The following is a 24,876-nucleotide window of genomic DNA, read 5'->3' as shown; positions in this document are numbered from 1 at the left end:
TACACCATCGTCTCTCGAGACGGACGGCTGCCGACGACGACGAGTATAGGTAATTATGTATGATAGCCTAAATATAGGCAACCATATATTTTGAACATATTTTTGCTCAAGAAGTTGGACATCAATATATTCAAAACAATCAGGGCAAATGAGAGACAAAGGAGGTTTTAACCCAGGCAGAGGTGAAGCTGGCAGGGGAAACCCGGTAACACTGAGATGAGGACAAGGAGAACTGGTGTCACCTCTGAGAACACAGGCTACATAATGAGACAAAATTCAGTCAACCTTTTGGCTTCTCTTACAAAGAGATGCAGCCTAGTTCCTGACTGGTGTGGCTCAGTGGGTTGGATGTTGTCCCATGGACCAAAAGGTGGCCAGTTTGATTCCCAGTCAGGGCACATGCCTGGGTTGTGGGCCAGGTCCCTGGCTCGGGGCACATGAGAGGCAACTGATCAATGTTTCTCTCACATGTTGATGTTTCTCTCCCTTTCTCCCTCCCTTCCCCTCTCTCTAAGAATAAGTAAAATTAAAAAGAGATACAGCCTAACATGGTGATATTTGGGGGCCAAAGACTAAGGTCCACCTGACTCCTTGCCTGACAGTGCTATTGTCCTCTAGGCTCATGTGTGAGGCTTTGGAAAATTCTTCGACACCTACTTAATTCTTCTCCTTCCTAGGAAATAGTATTTAATGAGAATGGTCTTGTTCACTTAAGAGTCAAGGTTATGTGTTTAGAAAACTCATTAATAACAAATAACATTCTTAAAGAAGCACTCAAACACAAGCTGGCGGGGAGCCAGCTCCTTAAGCAGCACTGAAAATGGGGCAGGGTTGTTGATGGTGTTGAAGGCCAGAGGTGGCAGAGTGGGAGCTCCTCTTGGTTTCAATTTGATAAAGAATTTTATGCTGCGGCCACCTGAGGTACAGGACAAGAGTCTTATTTCTGTCCCTTTTCAGACAATAGGAGCAAAAGACAGCTTTCATTGGTTAGGAAATTGAAAAGGCTCAGGTGGACAGTCCTGCCACCTGAGAGAGACGGCGCAGCCCAGCAGCAGTAAACAGAGGGCTACATCCAATTAGAATGTCCCCTATTTGGTTGGTCTTTTCATATTCCTATCTCTCTTTTTCACTTACTGTCTGTCTCACATGCATACACACGACTTTTCTGAATAGATTCCAGGGACTGGCATTTGGAGGCAGACTGCCAGGAGTCAGGGCAGGAAGGATGGAGCTGAGGTTCCTCTGTGTGCCTGGGATCCCAAGATGGTCTCTTCTTGGGTAGGGATCCCCAAGGGCGCGGTGCCAGCTCCAAAACACCACCAAGTTGCTGGGCCAGAGAGGCCAGTTGTTGGGGGGGGTGGGGGGGACAAGGGGGCAGCCCTTGTTCAGCCCACAGATCGCTCACTTACACAAAGAATCCTTTCACAGTTATTACATGGCAGGGCTCCTCAGACTTTTTTATTTTTTCAGAGTTTGTGCACTGAATACAAATCCAGCAGCCTCTTGGCTGTCACATAAACTGGCCCCAGTCACCAAGAAAGTGATACAGAATGAGGGCCCCTCTGGCTTAGCTGCCAATATCCAGGTATCATTGTGGAAGGCTCCCAGATTTACAGCTGGTAGCCCCACAAAAGCTGGGGCTTCAGCACCCCTCATCAGAAGCAGAGTGATTTTGATCTGGTGCCCCTCAGAGAAATAGTTTAAAGTAGAGCAGCAGGTTCCCAAGAACATATTGCTAGCATTTCTGGCTGATAGGGAGGCAAAAACTGAGATGGGGATTCATGGATGGGGGTGGGGGTGGCGGCCTGAGGTAAGGGAGAATGAGGTTTGAAGTAGTCATGAGATCCTTCTGTAAAAACAAACAGATTTACCTCTCAGTTCTAGCCAAATCCAGAACTATGTATGAGAGACAGTAAGTGAAAGAGAGAATATGAATATGAATAGGCCAACGAACAAATCAGGAATTCTAATTCTAACTCTGACAGAGAAAGTCACATCTAAAAACACGGAGAAAGCCCTGACTCATGTGGCTCAGTTGGGGGGACTGACGTCCCACAGACTGAAAGTTCACAGGTTCTAGTCCTGGTCAGGGCACATGCCTAGGTTGCAGGTTTGGTCCCTGGTCAGGGCACATATGACTGAGGCCAACAGGTGTTTCTCTCTCAAATAGATGTTTCTCTCCCTCCTTTCCTCCCTCTCTAAAGTCAGTAAGCATGTCCTCAGTTGAGGATACAAAACAAAACAAAAAAACAAAAAACATGAAGCAAGAGCAGGCTGGAGGCTGAGCAGATTTAAGCCCTGAAGAAGCTCATGTCATAATGAAAAAGGAAAGCAGCATCCAGGAACCTGGGCGTCAGCCAACCCACCCATCAGTCGTTAGATGACTCAGGGGCAAGCTGGTGGTGTGAGCTCCTGGCTGGCCTCCTGGCGTTCCCAATGCTGCACTTCCCTCCACTTCTAAGGGTAAAGAGCCTGTGCTTCCGCTCACGGATGGGGTGGGGTAAGGATGCAACTAGGAAAGAAGATTTGAGCCCACATTTCCATCAAGAGTCCTCCAATTCTCCCTATGAAACTCCTCAGATGAGACAAATGAATCCATACTACCAGGCCAGTACTGAATGACGGAGCCAGGAAAACCCTAGTCATAGCTGAAGTTGGCAGCAGAGGCCAATCCCCAGGGAAGCTTTGCAGCGGACCAAGAAGGCTGGCAGGAAGCAGGCAGTGACAACATGGCACCGCTCTACAAACTGAGGGGAGCAGGATGGCTTGGAGGCCATGAAAGAGATGCAAGAAGAAAACTGCAGAAAAGGACACAACAGGTTTCAAGAAAAATTCAACAGATTAGAAACATGGAGAACGTTCCAAGCTGAATATATGTCTTAAATTCAGTCAGAAATTCCTTGGGGTGAGTATATAAAGTATGTTCCCATCTTGTTCACACTTTCTAAACTAAGTTTTTCTCTGAAGCAGTGAGTTGCTCAGAAAGGGGCTGTAGAATATTGCCAGAACAGCCCCTAAGCCATGGGACTATTTTAACAAAGTATTCTGTGACACGCCCATGGTTGAAGAAAGTGAAGTCATAACCTTAAGAAACGTCTTCCCTCAAGGCAAAAGGGAAAGAAAGTCAATGACAAAGCTGGAGGAGGACCCAGGTGGCCTAGACTCCCAGTAGGACTCTCCACACAGCTGTCTGCTTTGGCTCACCCCAAATGTTTTAAATTAAGAATTTGCTGATAGACTTGTTTGTTCTTTAATCATGCAAAAAAGACATGAGGACCCAGGACAGAGGCTCTGGGCTCCTCTTGTTGCCCAGCTGGACTGTGCTATAGCTCAGGCACTCAGTGGGATATTTATAGCTGCCTTTAAATTTACCCAGCTCTCCATAAAGTGAGGTAATGGGGTGCCCTTTATTGCTGCTAGTGGTGATTGTCCTAACATTCTTTAATTAGCAAAAAGCGTTGGCACAGCCACTTCAGAGCATTTGATCTTACTGTCCTGGTGTTCCCTATTTCAGGTTCAACAGCCCCCCTCCCTCAGGAGAAAATGCACTTTAGCGAATTTGAAAATGACAGGCATATGCGTACATGACACCTGTGCTCACTCTCCTTCTCATTCCTCATACAGCCAGAACTGCTAAGAACCTATGAGCCTTTATATCTCCATAAAACTCACTCATAAATCTGTCAGCAAGGAGCTAGGAATTCTAAAAACTTAGGACTAGAGAAACTATAAGGTCATTAGGATCCTCCTTAATTTTCCTAGCATTAAAAAAAATAAGCTGGTAAATTTTAATCCATTTTCAAAGATTTATAGAGTAGAGCCAGAGCTATCAATATACCAATAATGGAAGATTGAGCTCTTATTCACATGGCCACATGGGCCAAAGAATAGCCCCTTTTTCTCTGAAATGCTTAATCCACTACTATGATCTAGGTATTGGCCACAGAAGGAAAGGGCCTCTGCTTTCATGGGGGTGTGCAATACATAAACACTGATAACGGTAAGTAAAATAAGAAAATAAAACTGGGTGATGTGACTGTGACCAGTGGGGCTATTTTAGATGGGGTAATCATGAAAAGTCTCTCTGACGAGACCAGCTCAAGAAAGAGCCAACTGCCTGAAGATGTGGGGGAAGAACATTCCAGGTAGAGGAGAAAGCAAACGCCCTAATGGGGTGAACCAGCTTAAAAGTATTCCAAGAGAAGAAAGACGAGCAGTATAGTTGAAGTATAGGAAATGAGGAGGAAGATGATAAAACAGGAGGGCACAGGTCCAAGTTAGCCATGATGGGTTAGGGCCTATGGTCCATGGTAAGCAATAGTCTGTTGTAACTTCAAATAAGAAGGGAAGACAATGGAGTATTTTAAGCAAATCATAACATCATCTGATATAATGCCACAAAGATCACTTTGGTGGCTGTGGAGAATAGACTGTAGAGGGCAAGAGTAAAAAGCCTTGAACAGGTTAACTTTTTAGTTTTTAATGAATGTTCTATGGTTATATAAGATGTTAACATGAGGCAAAGCTGGATGAAAGGTACATGGGAACTATTCTTTGACCTCTAAGTCTAAAATGATCTTAAAATTAACTGTTAAAAACAAACAAAAAAACCCCCTTATTATCTTGAATGAAGAACTGAAAGGTCTAAATTAGGTACAATATCAAGAGCAGATTAAGTTCAGGAAAAAAAAAAGTAATGAAAAGATTATTCTCTTATAATTGACTTTGGATAAAATATTTCCTTTCTATACTAGTTTCCATATTAGAAAGTACAGCTGCTATCACTATTACTACTTGTTAAGATTGACTGATTTTCCTTATGTCTAGTCCAGTAATACCATAAGTATAATTAATCCCACTTTACACATGAATCTGATGTTTAAAGTAACATGCATACAGTATGCAAGAGGCAGAACAAGGATTTGAACCCACGTTTCTCTGACTCAAGAATACTTTCATTACCACCACTACAGTATAAGGCCCACTGGCATTCTCTCTCCTCCTACCCCTACCCATCTTATGTAACATATTTTGTAGGACTCAGTTTGGGGGAAAAATATTTGGGCTTCCCCCAACAAAAATATGAATAAATTTATATATATACTATATATATGTGTGTATAACTGTAGGCATGGGCACATGAATAAAGAACAGATATATGTTGGAAATACTTAAAAAGACATTTTTACTCATAACTCTGTATCTGCTGGGCTCTGATCCTGAGGTCTTCCTTCACTTCCAATGAGCACGAAGCTCGACATTTCTGAACAGCTAAGACAAATTCTGTAGCAATGCCTAAATGTACTTCTAGTAGTATTACTGGTAAATGCTTAGATGTTCCAAGATCTTTGGGAAGTAAAGGCCATGTAAAGAAAGAGTGAGAAAATAAGAAAAGAAATCAACTTTTCACGAAGATGGTGCCAAGGCAAAGAAGGAAGTCCCTGCCCCTCCCAAAGCTGAAGCCAAGACAAAGGCTTTGAAGGCAAAGAAAGCAGTGCTAAAAGGCGCTCAAAGCCATACAAAAAAAGATCTGCATGTCACCCACCTTCCAGAAGCCTAAGACACTGTGGCTTTAAAGGCAGCCTAAATATTCTCGGAAGAGCTTCCACAAGAGAAACAGGCTTGATCACTGTGCCATCATCAAGTTCTCCCTGACTACAGGACAGCCATATAGTGGATAGAAGACAAGAGTTGCACTTGTGGTCATTGTGGATGTCAAGGCTGACAAGCACCAGATCAAACAGGCTGTGAAGAAGTTCTATGACACTGATGTGGCCAAAGTCAACACCCTGACCAGGCCTGATGGAGAGGAAGGCATATGTTCTACTGGCTCCAGAGTATGATGCTTGGGATGTTGCCAACAAAATTGGGATCATCTAAATTGACTCCGGCTAATTTTAAATATAAAAATTTCATTCTAAAAAAGAAAAAAACGAAAAGAAATCAAGAGAAGCAAGAAGAAAATAACAGGAGGTAGATTTCTAGAGTTTGTCTTGTCAACCTATCCCCTTCTCTTGGCTCATGTGATGTTTCCTAAGCCTATGCTAATTGAGGGATACCGTCCCTTCCCAATGGGAAGAAGACCTAGTGGCCATATAGCTCACACTTGGCTCCCTCACCCATCAACAAGCACATATGTGGAATCACTGTTTGTTGTCAGATGTACCATTCTCTTTCCCTCCTTCTTAAGTGGCACATCATAGCATCACAGTGGTTTAGAATTTGGGCAATAGACAGATTTGAGATTGATACCTGGCTTTGTCACTGCAGCATGATGAATGACTGAAAGATATATCCACATCCTAGTCCCAAAACCTATGAGTGTTATCCTATTTGAAAAAAGGGTCTTTGCAGATGTAATTAAGGATCTTGAGATCACATCATTCTGGAATATCTCGGTGGGCCCTAAATCTAATGACAAGGGTCGTTATAAGTTACAAAGAGGAAAGGGACAGAAGAGAAGTCAACATGACCATGAAGGCAGAGATTGAAGTGATGTGGTCACAAGTCTAGGAATGCTGACAACTGCCAGAAACTGGAAGTAGCAAGAGGCAAGGAACAGATTCTCCCCTGGGGCCCTTGGAGAGAGTGTGGTCTTGCCAGATTTTGCATTTTTAGACTCCAAAACTGTGAGGGAATAAATTTCTGATGTTTTTAAGCCATCAAATATGTGATAATTTGTTAAGATAGCCTTAAGAAGCTAACATTTATTAGTTCTGTGATCCTGGGAAAGCTTCTTAAAATTCACCGGCAAAATGAAGAATCTAATTGTACCCATCACACAGAGCTGTCATGAGGATCAAATACATGTAAGGTCACTTTGCTAAGAGGCTATCAACCCCCCAGTGAATGCTGCTTTAACATAACTAGTATTACTGCAATACAAAAGCAATCAAAGAGAAGGATAAACCACAAGGGCCTACAATGGGCCAGTGTACCTGCAGAAGTGAACATTTCCAAGGTTCCTGGCTGGATTTCTTTGGTCTGTATGACCATACAGGGGACTGTGGCTAAAATGGGCACCAAACTGTCTATTCCAAAAGAGGAGACAGTGGGGAATTGGGAGAGTTCTCCCTTCACTCAGGCCTAGCAGCCCAGAAAGAAATAGTAAGTCCCAGGAAACTAGCTTCACAGAAGAGGCAGAGGCCCTTCCACTCTATAGCTCTTTGCCATTCGTATTAAGCATCTTGTCTTTTCTTTGCTGAGGTTTTTTAAATCACTCTGTATGGGACCTGCAGGGAGAGTGTTTTTCTGTCCACTTCTTCCTGCCTTCGTTTAAGAGTAGAGTTCTTAGGGGAAAAGAACAGTGGATTCTTAGAGCACTCATAAGAATGGATAATTCTAGAACAGCTGTGTCGCCTTGAATCATCAGGCTCAAGGAAGAAAATCCATTCTCTTTATGACTGTGGGCAGTAATGGCACAGCTACAACCTCACTATGGGATCACAGAAAAATAATCTTACTTTTTTTGCAATGATGACTTTTCCCATTAAACAGATACTTCATGATCAGTTGACCCTGGAAGGATATTTGCACATGCAGACATACACGCACATGCGTGCGCGCGCGCGCGCACACACACACACACACACACACACAAAAGATGTGTTCACTGCCTTGGGTAGGAGGAGGTAACTAGTTCCACACAGATCATTTCTTATACTGTCTTGTCATTACCAATTCATCAATCAATTGATGTCTTTCCTTACTTTTGTGGAGAGCCATTCCCATACTATTTTTCTTCTTTCTTTCTGCTTCCCAAAGTCCCTTTTCTCCTTTGCTCTTGTTCTGTTTTTAGCTAAAATGGAAAAGGTGCTGGAGTCGAGTTTGGCAGCCCGACAGCATTGCAAACAAGAACTGGAGTTTCAGAAGGCATGTGATCTTCCTGACAGTGGTGGGACTACCTTAAGGGGCCCAAAGGCCCATTGGAGGCAAGATAGTACCCTGCCCAAGACTGCTCACTCCTAGCAAACCCTATGAGGCATTATGGACATCTAGTGGCTGCTCAGGATAATGCCTCAGGGCTATGTGTCAAGGTGGGGAGTGGTCTAGCCCTGGGCTTTATCAGAAGGCCAATTAATGGGCTGGGTGAGGCAGTCCTGAGCCCTCTCAGAGTCAGTCTCTGGAAGAACTTAGTCACTGGGAACAGCAGATTGGCTCTACAAAGACTCATCTTTATCCTAGTCCAGCAAAGTATAATGACAGCACCTGCATATAAGACCACAGAAGACTGGAAGCTCAGAAGGGACAGACTCTGATATTAATCAGTCATGTGGCTTTAGGTAAGTCACTATGACTGTCTGATTTTCATTAATGCCATCTGTGAAATGAGAGGTTAAGTTCAGATGATCTCTAAGGTCCCTTTTAGCTTTAACACTCTGTGATCTATGAGCCTTTTTAGTAGCTGGGAAAACGCTGATCTGCTTTGGCACTGTGGATGGCTAGATTAAACTGAAGGAAGCATTCTCTTCTCAACTTCGTGGCTCATTTCCAAGACTTGGCTACAATCCCAAACGATCAACCTTCTTCATAGAGCTATATAGCTGAGAAGGGGTAGAAATCATGGACTATTGAGAGCTGGAAGGAACATTCTAGTCCATTTCCTTAATTTTATAAACGAGTTTAAAGATTTCTCACACGTCTAATTAGTGGCAGAAAGGGGACTAGAACTCAGGTATCTCAGTCTTAGTGCTGGTACCAAGCTGCTAATGCAGGCTTTGCCCAATCACTGGCTGCCTTCCGAAGTTCTCCCTATCTTTATCACAGCAGTCTCTGTGTGAAGCCAGAAGTGAAAACATTCTCAACCAGCATTTCTTCCTTCTCTTCATCTCAAAGTTTAAACTTTCCTCTTCTTTTTATTTCCTTGGTGGCAACACTTCAAATCAAGGAAATAGAACCAGGGGGCTGGGAGGAGCAACAGACAATGGCTAGATGATACTCGGGGTTACAGTGCCTCTTTCAGTTCACAAGGGCTGTGTCCTATGATGGCCCCACAGCCTCCTGAGTCCAATTTGGTCTGTCCCAGACTAGCTGGCCAGCACAGGACAAAGCAGCCCCATCTGGAACTCCAAGGGCTGCACAGAGCTGGGCATATTCGGCTTCATCCATCACGAATATTTACTGGGTAACAACCTCAATACTAAGCACTGGTTTGATTCTAGGCAGCACACCCTTCCACCCACGCACACAATACTGGAGATGAACCTTTCATTTGCTGGGCCTGGAGCTGAATGGGTGGAGCCTGAGTTTGCCTCTACTGGCAGGAAACAAGCCCAGACAGAAACTCTCTTTTGCCTGAGGAAGGAGGGGTAGTTATACTCCAGTATGCCATCTAGACCCTGGCCAGGGTACCCTCTGGCAGTCTACTAGCTTGATGCCAGCTGTGGCCAGGAGAGGAACTTCTCACCAGAAAGGTTCTGATTCTCCTCCACAGATCCCTCTCAGGTTAGGTTTACATTTCCTGGGTCTATGAGACGGTAGTGTCTTGTTCGAATCTGATGTGCAGATGGGGCTTTAGACAAGGAAGGAAGAACAACAAAAAACCAAGCTGCTAAAGAGCCCAGATGGAACTAATTCTGAGTATCAGTGTTAGACGTCTTAGCATTTCTCTCTCACCTTTCTCTTGACCAGTCATTGTGAATGAAACAAGTTAAATAAAGGATCTATTTCCTCCTCTCCCACACTTCATTCTATTTCTACTCATTGAACTTTTTAATAGTCTTTCCTCCAATTTTGCCTCCACTATTGACTCTATGTCAAGTAGACAACACACTGGGCATTTTTGTTACAGTGATGAAAACACTGGGCTGAGGTTTGAAGACTGAATTGAAATACTGACTCTGATGCTTTTAGGGTGTATGATCTTACACATATTATTTGCCTGCCTGAGCTCAGTACTTCCATCTGTAAATGGAGACAACTATGGCAATTATATCACCAGGTAAATGAAGATTAAACAAAACACCCCCCCCTATCTACTTGTCCATCCATCCTTAGTACAGTAGACAGCATGAAACATCCCAGTAATTAATTGTTAAAGTGGATGAATGAAATCTGAGTTCTTATCAATAGGGAGAAAACTCTGGGGAATCATTTTGGGCCCCAAGTTTCTTGACACCTGAACTCTGCCAGGGTTCAAATCCTGGCTCCAGCACGCACTATGTGACAACATTTGCAGTCTATATGCAACATATAGACTACAAATGCAGAATAAAAAAGTCTTGGTAAACAATGGGAAATCCATCTTGCCAGGATTTCAAGAATTCCCTAGTGTATCTAAGGATGAGGCTCAAGTTCCTGGCAGCAAACCATACCGATTGGGTGTGGAGAGCTGAGAAATCCAGGACCCTTCTTAGGCCAATAGCCCAGGAGCAGATCATGAGCATTTAACAAGCAAGCTTGTTAAGGCGAGGTGATGTTGGGGGGAGGGGTCTGAAGACAGCCCTTGAGAAGAAGCAATACTAAACCAAGGCCAAATTCTACCAGACGGACTTCCCAGGGCTAAGCCACAGATGGCCCCACCGCTACTGGACAAGGAAAGGGGCTGCTTTTTCGAGGCTGGGAAAAGGCTGACCTAGTCTTGTTCTACAGGGGTCTGTCAAATGCCCCGGGGTCTCCTCTAATTACAAATAGGGACAAGTTGCTGTACAGGTCTCAGGAAGTCCCAGCAAGAAAGAGGAGCTGGTGAAGCACATGGGCAGAAGGTTTAAGACCTCCCTGTCCTAATCCTCTGGGGCAGGGAGGAGAAAGGGGCGTCACAGCACTGTGAAGAGAAGCAGCGCTGTGGCTTCCTGAACGAACGGGATTGTGCCCTGGTTTCTGGGAGTTCACCTCGATCCTTCCTGCCAGCGATCGTACTGTTCCAGGTTGTCATCCCCCAGCTCCCTGCACTTGGTCTTTCCTTCCACTGTTTGCCTCCCCCGCAACCCTCATTAAGAAAACTATCATTTAAAGCCCTAGTTACAGCTGAGGAGAGGTGAGGAAATCTGCTAGGGAGGGGCAGGACGGAGAGGACTGCGCAGCAGCCCAGGCTCCCGATTTTCTGCACTCCCACCCCCACCCGCAGCCACCCCCGTGTCCCCACTGTGCAGCTCTAAACTCTGCGTACGCGGCTCGGCCGCGCGGCCAGGAGCCCCGTCAGCAGTCGGCGGGGGTGAGGATGACGCGGTCCGGGCGGGAGGCCGGCCAACTGCAGCAGCCCCACCGCGGGTTGCCGCGCTCTAGGTTCCCGGTCCCAGACTCCACCTCGCCCGGTGCCACAGGGTGCCCGGTGCCTGTGTGCGGGGCGGGTGCGGCCCGCCGAGGGCTGCGCGGTCTCTCCCGCAGCAGCCCCGCACCCGCTCCAGCCTATCAACAGCCACCCGGCGGCTCCCTGCGACCGACCAGACCAAAATAGCTGCGAACGCCTGCGACTTGCGCGGCCGCTCACTTGACGCTCACTCCGGCCCGCTCCCCTCGTCTAGAGGGGGTGGGAGGAAGTGGCCCGGGGAGGGGGGGTGGGGGGTAGGGAAGAGTTAAGAGGAAAGAAGGGAGGAAGGGAGGAAGGAAGGAAGGAAGGAAAGAAGGAAAGGAGGGAGGGAGGACAGAGGGGGAAGTGGGACGGAGGCGCAGAGCGGGCTGCGCGCGGCGCGCTGGAAGGCGCCGGCGTTAACCCCTCGAGGGCAGGCGGCGGAGGGGGAGCGGTGTTCATACATAAGAGCACTGCATCACGCTAATCTTCTCCCCAGAACAGTATGCGTCAGCAGTACATTCACGTTCTAACTGAAGGACAAAAGGATGAGAGAGCAGTCTGCGTGGCTGCTGCCTGCAACACCGCGAGCCCAGTGCGAGGAGGAGACGGTGGGCGCCGAGCGCAAGGGCCCCGCTGCTGCCGCCACCGCCGCAGCCACTAGCAAGCGGGGATCATGTTCCCCGGCTTCGGAGCGTTTCCCGCAGCCGCAACCCCCGCTGCTCACGCCGCCGCCGCCAGCGCTCGGACCGCCGCAGCAGTTCGCGGGCAGCACAGCCAGTGAAGGCGCGGAGAGCCGAAGCCCCGAACTCGTTCGCTCCGCACAAAGCCAGAGCCGGAGGCGCGCCGGCGGCCCGGCTGCAGCGGGCGGTTACGCGCTGCCGGGAGCTGCGGCCGCTGCCGCCGGACCCGTGCCCGCCCCCGGACTCCTCGAAGGGGCCTGCAGTGCAAGCGCGCCCTGGCTGCCGAGCGCTTCTCCAGCCGGCGGACTTGGTCCCGCCGCTACCTCCAAGCCGCTGCCCCTCGGGGGGCCGGACGGATTACTGCTCCTTGCGCCAGCAGACTGGGAAAGTCAGCCCAGATTTTGTCTCTTTAACCCGTAAGAGGCGAGGAAAGGAAGGGGGTGTGTGTCTGGGGAAGGCGCAGGAGCCACGACACCGCCTCTTAACTCTAGCAGCCCCGCGAGCTAACGGCTGCATCAGCCGCCGCCGCCGCCGGAGCGGCCGTCACAAGGAGGGCAGGCAGCGCAGCAGCCTGCGCGCGGCCTGGGAGGCTGCGGGCGCCCCCTCACTCCCCGCGGGGCGCAGCCCCGGGAGCGGGCTGGGGGCGCCGTAGGCACACTCGGCGATGAAGCGGCTTCCCCCTTGCCTGGTGCGAACCAGTGCCAGGGTCCAAGGACAAAGCTGGGAAGTGCTGGTGGCGCCGCTCCTCAGGCTGAGGGGGGAGCATGCACCTGCATAGCCCGCCGGGCCTTGGCTCTCCCAGGCGCCTCAACTCCGCTGCTCCGCGTAGCCAGCTCCGGATTTACTAGAAGCCATTTTGTCTCCCCCTCCCCTCCCCTCTGCCCTCCCCGTCCCCTCTAGTTCCCCCCTTTGTTAATTACAACTAAGAAGTAAGAATGGGAACGAGGTGGCCAGCTCATGGGGAGACCGCTTAAGGACACCACGCCAATTCCTCCCTTCCTTCCGAGGTAGGTGACAGCGAATAATTGGGTGGGGATGGCCGCAGTGGGGGACAGAAAGTCTCCGCTTTGCGAGGGCTTGCCTTGCGGGGGGCTGGCAGCCGAGGGGCCACTCTTGAGTTTGGCATGATTTTTCTGGCAGATCTGCTCCGTCTCTCTAATCGCCCCTCCCCACCTCCTTCTCCAGATGGAAAGAGGCGCTCCTAGCTCACTTAAGCCGGGGTAGGGCTGGTTCTCCTTTCCGAGCCAAAATCCCAGGCGATGGTGAATTATGAACGTGCCACACCATGAAGCTCTTGTGGCAGGTAACTGTGCACCACACCTGGAATGCCGTTCTGCTCCCCATCGTCTACCTCACGGCCAAAGTGTGGATTCTGTGTGCAGCCATCGCTGCTGCTGCCTCGGCCGGGCCCCAGAACTGCCCGTCTGTCTGCTCCTGCAGTAACCAGTTCAGCAAGGTGGTGTGCACCCGCCGGGGTCTCTCTGAGGTCCCGCAGGGTATTCCCTCTAACACCCGGTACCTCAACCTCATGGAAAACAATATCCAGATGATCCAGGCCGACACTTTCCGACACCTCCACCACCTGGAGGTCCTGCAGCTGGGCAGGAACTCCATCCGGCAGATTGAGGTGGGGGCCTTCAATGGCCTAGCCAGCCTCAACACCCTGGAGCTGTTCGACAACTGGCTGACAGTCATCCCCAGTGGGGCCTTTGAGTACCTGTCCAAGCTGCGGGAGCTCTGGCTGCGAAACAACCCCATAGAAAGCATCCCCTCTTATGCCTTCAACCGGGTGCCCTCCCTCATGCGCCTGGACTTGGGGGAGCTCAAGAAGCTGGAGTATATCTCTGAGGGGGCTTTTGAGGGGCTGTTCAACCTCAAGTACCTGAACTTGGGTATGTGTAACATTAAAGATATGCCCAATCTCACACCCCTGGTGGGGCTGGAGGAGCTGGAGATGTCAGGGAACCACTTCCCTGAGATCAGGCCTGGTTCCTTCCATGGCCTGAGCTCCCTCAAGAAGCTATGGGTCATGAACTCACAGGTCAGCTTGATTGAGCGGAATGCTTTTGATGGGCTGGCCTCACTTGTGGAACTCAACTTGGCCCATAATAACCTCTCTTCTCTGCCCCACGACCTCTTCACCCCACTGAGGTATCTGGTGGAGTTGCACCTACACCACAACCCTTGGAACTGTGATTGTGACATTCTGTGGCTAGCCTGGTGGCTTCGGGAGTATATACCTACCAATTCTACCTGCTGTGGCCGCTGTCATGCTCCCCTGCACATGCGAGGCCGCTACCTGGTGGAGGTGGACCAGGCCTCCTTTCAGTGTTCTGCCCCCTTCATCATGGATGCACCTCGGGACCTCAATATCTCTGAGGGTCGGATGGCGGAACTCAAGTGTCGGACTCCCCCTATGTCCTCTGTGAAGTGGTTGCTGCCCAATGGGACAGTGCTTAGCCATGCCTCCCGCCACCCCCGGATCTCCGTCCTCAATGATGGCACCTTAAACTTTTCCCATGTGCTGCTCTCAGACACTGGGGTATACACATGCATGGTGACCAATGTGGCAGGCAACTCAAATGCCTCGGCCTACCTCAATGTGAGCACGGCCGAGCTCAACACCTCCAACTACAGCTTCTTCACCACGGTCACAGTGGAGACCACTGAGGTCTCGCCTGAGGATACAACACACAAATACAAGCCTGTTCCTACCACATCCACTGGTTACCAGCCGGCATATACCACCTCCACCACGGTGCTCATTCAGACCACCCGTGTGCCCAAGCAGGTGGCAGTACCCGCGACAGACACTAACGACAAGATGCAGACCAGCCTGGATGAAGTCATGAAGACCACTAAGATCATCATTGGCTGCTTTGTGGCAGTGACTCTGCTAGCCGCTGCCATGCTGATTGTCTTCTATAAACTTCGAAAGAGGCACCAGCAGAGGAGTACAGTCACAGCCGCCAGGACAGTTGAGATTATCCAAGTGGATGAAGATATCCCAGCAGCGGCACCCACAGCAGCAACAGCAGCTCCATCCGGTGTATCAGGTGAGGGGGCAGTAGTGCTGCCCACAATTCATGACCATATTAACTACAACACCTACAAACCAGCACACGGGGCCCACTGGACAGAAAACAGCCTGGGGAACTCTCTGCACCCCACAGTCACCACTATCTCTGAACCTTATATAATTCAGACCCATACCAAGGACAAGGTACAGGAAACTCAGATATGACTCCCCCTCCCCCCCAAAAACTTATAAAATGCAATAGAATGCACAAAAAAAAAAAAAAAAAAAAGACAGCAACTTTTGTACAGAATGGGGAGAGACTTTTTCTTGTATATGCTTATATATTAAATCTATGGGCTGGTAAAAGAAACAGATTATATTAAAATTTAAAAACAACAAATCAAAACAAAACTATTTTCTAACTTGTAAGTTCTATTTAAATGGGGAATGGGGTTCTTGGGAATGTTGTGGGGTAAAAGCCACATGTCAACTTGCTATGCTTCCAGAAGGGCTTTCTGGTATAAAGTTGAAACTGCTAAGATAAAACAAACTAAGATACCAACAAACATCCCTAATGAGGTAGGATGTGGGCTGCTGAGGGGTGGGGGTGGGGTAGACTGAATCTGTCATTTTTTTAGAAGATGCTTCATAGGATACAGGAATATCCATTTCTATAGACACCTTTCTTAAGCTGAGAGCTGTCTTTGCAGATTTATCTTATTTTAAAAAAAATTAAAAAAACAAGCACCAAGAATTTGTACTGTGCTAAAATACTGAGAGGCAATAATTTTTTCCTTCAAAGGCCAAGGGGAAGATACATCTGTAAATGTATTTTAAACAGGAAAACCACCAAAATGCAAATGAATCCTTAAAGGGGCCAAGTCTTTATGTCTGTCCATATGCACAAGTCTCCTTGGTTTGTGCACTGGGACACACGTGTGCCCTGCCTGACAGAGCGCTCAGGAAGGAGCAGAGAAGGAAGGGAGCTGGCGTAGCTCTCAGTCAAATGCTTTCACATTGCACCAGATTCCTGCAGTTGGGCTTAACCCAATCTGTGCAAGGCATGTGTCTATTCAGAGTTTCCCATGAGAAGAGGCCCATGAAGTGGGTGCGGCAACAGAGGGGGTGGGGAGAGCAGAAGCAGAGAGAATGTATTTTACAGGAGACCATAAATTAGCATTGTGCCATGTCCACCTGTTGTTCCCTAGTATCTAACAAGTGATTGTAGACAATGATGGCATTTTATGATTTTTAAAAATGGTTTTGTTTAAGGTGAAGAGGGAGGAGGCTGGGAGTGGGGAGCTTGGGGGAGTGGAAGCTTTTCTCATGCTTGTGATTCGGTGACTTTTCTAAATGCTGATTCATTAGGGATTATTACAGCTGATGTCAACTGGTTGTGGTGATGGGGTGGGGGCAGAACATGAGTAGAGAAGAAAAAGGAGAGCAAGGATACAGGCTCATTTAAAGTAGAATGAAGCCTTTCCCAACCAGGTTGGTTCACCAAAAAAAAAAAAAAAAAAAAAAAAAGATGTGAAATCCACAGATAAAACAAAAGTGATACACATGTACACACGAGTAAGTTCTGCATGGAGTCTTGTTGGATGAAGCACAATGGGGGGAAGGCTTCCCTCTCCCAGGCCTACCTCAGGAGGAGGTGGAAGATAAAGGGTGGGCATGGGCGGGGAAGGCAGAGATCTCTGTTATTCTGGTCCATTTAATGCTGTAACTTCTTTCATTTATTATTTTAGCTTTAAAAGGAAATAAAGGGTTCAGATTTGAAAGGGGGTGGGGTGGGTGGGGGGATGCCAACAAAAGAACACTGATTGTAATGTGAGAAAAGTGTATTTTTGTATTTTAATAAATATTGTTCAATTTTTAATTCAATGTTCCCAAAGGGTTAACTTGAGTAAGACCCTGAATCTATAAATTCTTAAGAGCATTGACGAAATCATTTCTATTTAAAGAAAAAAAGGGAAGGGGAGGGGAGAGGTAAATGGGAAGAGAAAATAATGTTAAAAATTTTTTAAAGTATGGGAAAATGTAAAAGCTGTCAACAACCTTTCCTTAGTTTAAATAAAAGTGCCCCGATTCTAGTGTACCTTCCATGAGATAAGTGTGTTAGTCCCTGGCTTTATTGGGGGTAGAACCAAACTCCTTATGCCCTGGAAAAGCAGGGGAAATGGGTCAGCTTCAGCTCCTGGGACCTGGCCAGAAGTTAAATGCCACCTCAGCAGAAGCTGCTCAGGCAGCACCAGTTCTACCCCGAGGACCCCGGGGGACCTGGATTTAAGAGGTTTGCAATAATGTTGTTTGGCTTAAATTTCCCACCAGCAGTGCAGCTTTGGTTCTCTGGGCATTAAACAGTCAAACATGTCTTGTGGTGGTGGGTGTTTGTCTCCTGATGCTTACTGAGTAATGATGTCCAGGGAGGCTGCGTGAACTGAGACCCTGTGTCTCTTCAGCGCTAGTTTATACTAATGCAGGGAATCGAGACTGAGTGGGTGTGATCTCTCTGGCATGGAATAGGAAGAGAGGCAGGCAGCACTTTGCAGCAGCTGGCTAAGAAATGGCTAAGAAAGGGCCAATTCTTAATCCTCCTCGGTGTATATACACCATTTCTGGGAATCAGTGTTTGTGGAAGCATATATGCCTGGGCACACAGTTAGGGACTGCCACTCATGTTTCTAGGCTACCTACCTCCAATAGAAAGAGAAAATGCTGCAGAGTAAAGGGTGGGACTTGGCTAGGACCAGCTGAAAAAGCAAAAAAACCATCCCCTCTCTTTTGTGCCACAAGACACAACTCAGGCTGTTTAGAACATTGCTGCTTCAGAAATTTCCTAATACTCCTCCTTTTTTGACAGCTATTTGGGCAGTCTGGGAATTATGCAGTACCTCTGGAACAACAAAGGGTATGTGGCTGAACAGAGGTCTGAGGGGAGAGGTAGAAAAATGGGTCTAATACATTTGTGGGGAAGAGCCCTAAGAACAAATGCACTTAGGGGTTGAGCAAATTCAGGTCTTAGAAACTAGAAGAAGTGCTTTCCAGAAGGAACCTCAGGGGAGTTGGTAGAGATTGAGATTACGGTTCCTGGGCGTAAGTGTTCTTAGTGCTGGAAGGGTAGTTCCTTTCCCCCACTAGGCCTGCTCCTAGACCTGGGCACCATTTCAGCTTTCAGAATAGCAATCCTCCTTTGCAGCAGGTTCTTGGGGCAGCTCTTCAGGAGTCCCACAAGCACTGAAAGAGCAGCCCTTAATGCTGTGTTGGTGACTCATCCTAGAGCTTGGCCAAGCTGTAGGGTTTGTTACTTGAGAATGGAACATGGGTTGGGAGCTCTTCAGGGGGTTAGCTATTGCAATGTTAGAGGAAAAGACTCTGCTGCTGGTTATATGGAGTTAAGAGAATTTTCATTATAGAATTTTTTTAAAGCCAATTAAAAATCATTTAATCTAATCCATTTACATTTTACAGTCAAGGAAACCAAGCCCCAGAGAAACTGAAAGATATATCCAAGGTCACAGTGCTAGTTAGTGGAAGAGGTAGGACTGAAACCCAGGTCTCTCTTGACTCCTGAGTCAAATGTGCTTAGGCCCTTTACTGGCTATCAAGAACATATTTCTTTCCTATCCAATATGTAGTGAAAATGGGGCCTTCTCACAGATTTCTGTGTTCTCTTCTCTGTCCTCTTAGAGCTTCTTGGTCTCTTTCAGCACTGGCTCCACTGCCCTCCAAGGCCTCACCAGAATTCTGAACACAGGGGCCCCACACTGGCCCAAGAGCAACTGTGTGCTCACTAAGGAGCTAGATTCTCAGAAATGCATGCAACAGCTTCCTGATTCTCAGGTTCAGTGGCAGACAGAAACTGCAGGATCTCACCAAGAGTGAGCGCTGCTGGGGAAAGGGTGAAGTAGATTTGGGCAGGGTGCTTACAGTTGGAAGGGTGGCTTCTCCTTCTCCCTGCCCTGGAAACTTTGCAGAGGAGAAGACTGACAGATGTGTTAAAGCACCTGTCAGGTCAAGCTCTCCATAGTGGAGTGATTTCTATTTGGCTCAACAATCAGACTCCTGGGGGGCTCCTTAACTCCACTCCTCCACTGTATCTACCCCAGCCCTAGATCTTTAAGTGCCACGCTGTGTTGCCACTCCTATCATCTGCTCTAGGGCCTTTTCTTCAGTGTAATGCTGATCCTATTCTCAATGAAGGTGGAGTAGACAAGCTAGTTTTTAGGCCTAGAGACATTAGCTTTATCATGGCTGTTTAACAATGTACTGAGATCAGCAACTTGCTGGGTGCTGGGTGGACAACAACGCAGTCGCGTAAGACAATTGCTGTTGTTGCTGGGGAAGAGGTCCAGGGTCCATGGCAACTAGTAGTAAAGCTGTGGCTTCCATCAGTGGAGATGGCAGAGACTGGGGGAGGGCTATACTCAGCCCACACAGGCTACTACACCTCAGGGGACCAGAGTCCACAATTAATGCTACAACATTTTATTGCAACAAAGCAGCAGGGGCTTAATATTAGAGGGGGAGAGAGAGAGAGAAAGAGAAAGAACATTTATATCCACATATATGTCTGATTCTATCTCCTCTGTTGGCACTCAGGACTCCATGCCATCGGCTAATGCAGGCACTGCTCACACCATTTCTAAATCCTGCCTCAGCTAAACTGCAAGGCACCTTTTGTCTCAAAGCACCTCTCTTGTTCTCCATCCCTCGGAGGGAAGAATGGTTTGGGCAGTGGATTAAGGTTGTTTATGTCTTTGCTTTAAATTAAAATGAAGTAAATTGCTTCTTGGAGCAGGGGTAAAGGCTTCAGGAACAGAGAAGTGGAACATACATATCTGCAAAGTAATAGAGCATAGTGCTTGTAAGTACAGACCTGGAGCCAGTGTTCTTGGGTTGAATCCCAGCTCCATCACTTACTAGATGTGTGACTCTGTCAAATACTCATTTTTTCATCTGTAAAATGGACATAATATTAGAATCTACCTCCCTACTTTATAGGCTGAGAATTGAAATTATATGTATAAAATCATGCAACAGTGCCTGACATCATCTATTATAGTTGGTAGTTATTTCATGATATACTTAAGGGGACTGGCCAACTGCCGAGCCTTCACCATCACGTCTATTCTTGGACCTCATCCATGCCCAAAGAGAGAAAAGGCCTATTGAGCTATTCCTGAGAGGAAAGATGATTATCCAGAAATCAGGGACAGCGGGACAGCACCATCTGTAAGCCCAGGCACTGTGGGGAAAGATAGGCTATACAGAATTCCCTCACCGTGGTTATTACATTCTAGATGCCCCCGCGATAGGTGAAAATCCGCGAAGTAGGAATCTTACATTTATTTTAGTATTTATATATATTTTAAGGTTTTATAAACCCTTCCCTCACACTTACAAACTGTTCCCAGTCCCTTATTAACTTTCCCACTCCCTTATTAACCTTTTCCACACTTTTATAAACACTATTTATGTTCTTAAACATATTCTACACTCTTAAACCTACATAACTTTAACAACATACGTATACAGTACCGCAAATTCCCGCGATATAGCGAAAAATTTGCGATAAATAATTAAATATAATACTAAAAAAAAAATCCTGTGATACAGTGAGGCCGCGATAAGTGAACCGCGATATAGACAGGGACTATTGTACTTCTCTTCCTAGGAAGACATTGCCTTGTGGTCAGTTCCCTAATCTAGCTCTACAGTAACCCAAGGCACTGTGTCTAGGAATAGATTATCTTTCCTTGTGATGAGCAGGAGGAAAGCAAAGATGCTCCTGCTGTGGGTGCAAAAGCTGAGGGCTGGGACAGTGTACATCTGCCTAGGAAGCCTTGGTATCTTACTAAGACGGTAAGCTTTCTAGAGTATTCCCCACCTACCCCTGTTTCTCTTGTCAGGGTGCCTTACCAAGGATGTGGGTGGGGAGGGCAGAGGCACCAGGAGGCAGAAGAGAGAGAAGGGCTGTTGGGGCTTTAAAGCAGTATTGGAAGGCTTGGAGAAAAGAAAAGCAGGGGGAAAAAAAAACCATAATTTGAACAAATGAGAGCAGAATGGAGCTACATGGCAGAGACGCAGGCTAAGGGTCTGCAATGCAGTTAAAGAGGAAAACCAGGGAGATTTCTCTGCCCTAGCAAGAAAGAGACTGGCTAGACCCTGGATGGATGAGGACTGTTAGTGTGAAATTCATGGCAGGGAGCAGAGAAGAAAGCAGGGAAATCAACATTCCAAGAGAAACTGAGAAAGAATGCATCTTGATTTCCTCGTAAAAGGCTAGAATTAGCTTTTAGGATGATCAGAGGTTTTATCCTCTGGTACATGCCAGCATTTCTGTCAGTACTTGGGCCAAATCACCTACCCACAGCAATCCTGTTTCCTATGCTGGAGGCTGTCCACTGCTATGGGGAAGCAACCAGCCCTCAGGGCCATAATCCAACCCTGATGCGTTTATTCAGGGCTCCTCTCAATACTCCCTCATTTCTATTAGGGCATAGCTATGGGGGAGCAAGGAGAGGGTACAGCTCACTATTTAGCCACACACACACACACACAAACAGTATTATTCCAGAGGGAGGGTATTATATAAATCATGTTTTCCCCCAAAAAATGATGACCATGAGTTCAGTGCACATGGACCCTGGCAGTGAGTCAGAGCTGAGGCAGAGGCCTGTGGGGGATATCCCTGGGAAAAGCTGTCTTGTCAAAGGAAGGCAACGTTTGAGAGGATGGTGTCATTTTCTCTAGCTTTTCCCATCAGGAAGTTTTCTGAACCTATAGTAGGCAAGCATTAAGATGAAAGGCTACTGTAATGTCAGCTTTGGGGGGCAATGTGGTACTTAGCCTTTCAGGTTCATGCACCTAGGAACAATACTGGAACAATTACTAAAGTTAGATTAATTACTAAGTAGCAACGGAACAGTCCTTGATTTACTTATTTCTGTAATACCCACCCACCTTCCTATACCCCCACTAATAAAATTCTCATATCAGCCCCCACCCCTATATCCACTTAAGTACAACCATCTGCCATGAGAGGACCTAGTCCTGCAAGAGCGTTTCATTCTAGAAAATTGATGCCTCTTTTTTCCAACAGTTCTCATGCTGTTTTCTCTTCCAAGGCAAGTCCTTAATCTCTAGTCTCTTAACAGTTCCTTTAAGGTCTCAACCCTGGTTTTCCGGGTCTGTGTTGGTGCTGATTATTCACTTGGTAAGTCACTCTACCTGCTCAATGAGTCAGCAAGGATGACTGAGAAAGGCTTTCAAGCACTAACTGTTCCCTGTGCAAAGTTTGGTTTCCTGGCCTCTGGCTACTTCTTGCTAGTCTTCAAGGCCCTGGCTTCTTCCCTTTACTTACCCTCTCGTCCAGGTTTATTAAGACCATTCAGATAGTTTCTCTCACTCAGATGCCAGCCACCTGGTAGGTGAACTAAGTGACTTACTGGCAGCTCTTTGCAGAGACAGTTCCCTGGATAGTGCAGCCATGTTGTAGGAATGCTCAGTGCATCCCTCACAATAGGCCCAGTACAGTCCCAGAAATGAAGCTGAAGCCTCAGATACTAACAGCCTGTTCCTGCAGCCCACTGCTGCAGTGGTTACAAGTTATAATCTATTACCATTGCAAGAAGACTTAATTTCTGGACTTCAAGGAAGTCGGATAATGCTTGATCCTATTAGCATGTCTGCCTGTGTGAACTGACAATGGCTTCCCTCTGACATGACAGCATATCCTTCCAACTCATCTCTTTAAGGGGATGAATTGGGAAGTCTGGAATAAGCAAGGAGGAGGGCGAAGAAAGTGGCTGCTAAAGGAACCAGGGAAAAGGGAGACAATTTTAAAATTAGAAATGGGGAGAAGGGACTTGGAGGGATATGGCTAGATTGAGATAGCTCAAAGAATGTTTGCATTTCATTTTGTTTCTCTTGTAAAGGAAGTAATTGCAACTACTGGGTATGCTGTATATGTGTGGGTGAAGGAAAAGGTCCTGAAGCCACAGAGAAATCTGGACACAAGAAGCAGTTGGCCTATTCCATGTTCTTCTTTCAGCCATTGTGCCTGCAGGGTAGCTTTCCCTTTCTTTAATCTCTCTTCCACATCTGTTTTAAGTCCACAGCTGCTCTAACGAGTAGTATCAACTCAGCTGAGGGCACCTTCACATCACAGATGTGTTACCAAGGCCAGTTGACCTTGGGCAGCAACAGATACCGAGGACAGAATGACATGTTGTGGCTTCTAACTTCAGGGATATGGAGACGGTGAAGGGAACATGCAAGTTAGATCAGAAAATCTAGTCGATCCTCCTCATTTCATTTATGAGGAAAATGAAGCCTAGGGAGATGTGACTTTTCCTAGAGTTGCATCGCTGGTGATGCAGACTCTGGTCTCTGGGTTCTCAGCCTAGCACTATTACTGAACACCAGCAGGTCCCACCATGACTTACAATTCCAGGGGGCGCCATTTACAGAAACTACAAAGTGATTAGTACCCCCTGGAGTTTGCAATTTGGTGCAATCCCTTGCAGTTTGCTTCCAGGGAGGGAAGGAGGGAAGGGGAAGGCCTTTCACGACAGCACATTATCTGTGCTTAATGCTCTGGGACAGATGCTGCCCACTCTTGACTTCATTCAAACAGTTAGAGCATAGGAATCAGGCAATCTTTTTTTTTTTTTTTTCCTTTCTCTTTAACCACAAGTGTTCCAGAGCATGAGAATTCTTATGGCAGCACGAACAGCTAATGCATTAAAAGGAGCATTTGCTGCTTACACTGCCCTCTCCTACCCTACAAGAGTGAAGAGCTGTAAGGTAAAGAACATGTATCCCTGTGTAGGGAAGGCTTGCAGAAGCTTAATCATGTTAGAGGTCCATTCAAGGTCAAGAGGACCCTGGAGAAGCAGAGAAGCCAGGAGTCCTGCTTCCGGGATCTCTTGCCTTTCCTGGTAATGGGAAAGCTCAGACAGCCCAGGCCAGCTCAGAGGCCTGTTCTGAAACAGGGGTCTAAGAAGCTAGTATGCGCCTCAACAAATCCTCTCTTGGGAAACAAAGTGGCTGGCCCTGGCAATAATTTTACCACATACATTTAATTAAAATCTGTCCTGTCTCCTTCATGATGGTTTCAAGCAAAGTCCCTATAGAAACATTCTAAAAGAACAGCTTTATTCAGCCAAGGATCTCTTTTAACCAAGTTAATTTAGCAGAGATTTGCCATCTTGGATTGGGTGGAGTTCCCACTTTTTTCATCTTCAAAGCTGGGAAGAAAAGGGAGGCGGCGAATGCAGAGAAATAAAGAGGAGGGCAGGGGGTTCAAGCAAATGAGTTTTCATCTATTAAGGAGCAGTAATTTCTGCTGGCGCCCCTAGAGACTGGTTCCCTCCAATAATGGCCTGACTCTAATGATTCCCACTTCTAAGCAACAGCCTGTGTTCTGCTGGTGTCGAGACAAGCTGTGCCAGAGAAATTCCCTTTATCTCGGAGGTGCTGCTATCATTACGCAGGAGAGATTAACCAGCCAGGAGGATGTGCTTTTGGTGGGGAGAAAGCTAACCAAAGAGAATGCTCTTCTCCAGCAGGCATGGTGCTGCTGACATAAGGGCATGAAAAAGGCTGAGAGACAGGCTAGCCTGGAAGTTAGTGGTAAGAAGACAGGGCTGACACTCTGGACAAGAGGGAGAAGACAAAAAAAAGTAAAAGCTTAGGTACCTCCTGAGGAGTGGCTAAACTCAATGCAAGACAAGCATTGGCTGGGAGGTCTGTGGGGTGCGGGGTGCGGGGTGCGGGTGTGGGTTGAGCTCAGGCATCATGGACAAAAACTGATGAGCATCTGTGATATGAAACATGGTAATAAATTCACTGGAAGCAAGAGTAGGGGGACTCAATTTCAGGTCCCTTAATATCTATCCTTTTCCAGGGCAGAAGTATAGGGACATGGGCTAACACTGAAA

The 24,876-nt window shown here is 47.2% G+C and overlaps 2 protein-coding genes across 2 annotated transcripts in view; one reads left to right on the top strand and one right to left on the bottom strand.

Annotated features, from left to right (window-relative positions):
- The window catches only part of SND1 (staphylococcal nuclease and tudor domain containing 1), a 427,097-nt gene that overhangs the window by 46,085 nt on the left and 356,136 nt on the right, over nucleotides 1-24,876 (bottom strand). The window lies entirely within an intron of this gene.
- On the top strand, nucleotides 11,603-15,160 carry LRRC4 (leucine rich repeat containing 4). Its single transcript, XM_090287465.1, has 2 exons — nucleotides 11,603-12,917; nucleotides 13,096-15,160. Exon 2 carries the CDS (start codon nucleotides 13,196-13,198, stop codon nucleotides 15,152-15,154), a length of 1,959 nt encoding a protein of 652 aa, XP_090143591.1. The 5' UTR covers nucleotides 11,603-12,917; nucleotides 13,096-13,195; the 3' UTR covers nucleotides 15,155-15,160.

Source organism: Furipterus horrens, unplaced genomic scaffold (genome assembly GCF_987537825.1).
Source record: "Furipterus horrens unplaced genomic scaffold, mFurHor1.1.pri manual_scaffold_9, whole genome shotgun sequence".
Lineage (NCBI taxonomy): Eukaryota > Metazoa > Chordata > Mammalia > Chiroptera > Furipteridae > Furipterus > Furipterus horrens.
This window is presented reverse-complemented; position numbering and strand designations above follow the sequence as displayed.

What these genes read in the sequence shown, in the direction of transcription:
- LRRC4 (XM_090287465.1), top strand. Translation starts at nt 13,196, where the DNA reads ATGAAGCTCTTGTGGCAGGTAACTGTGCACCACACCTGGAATGCCGTT.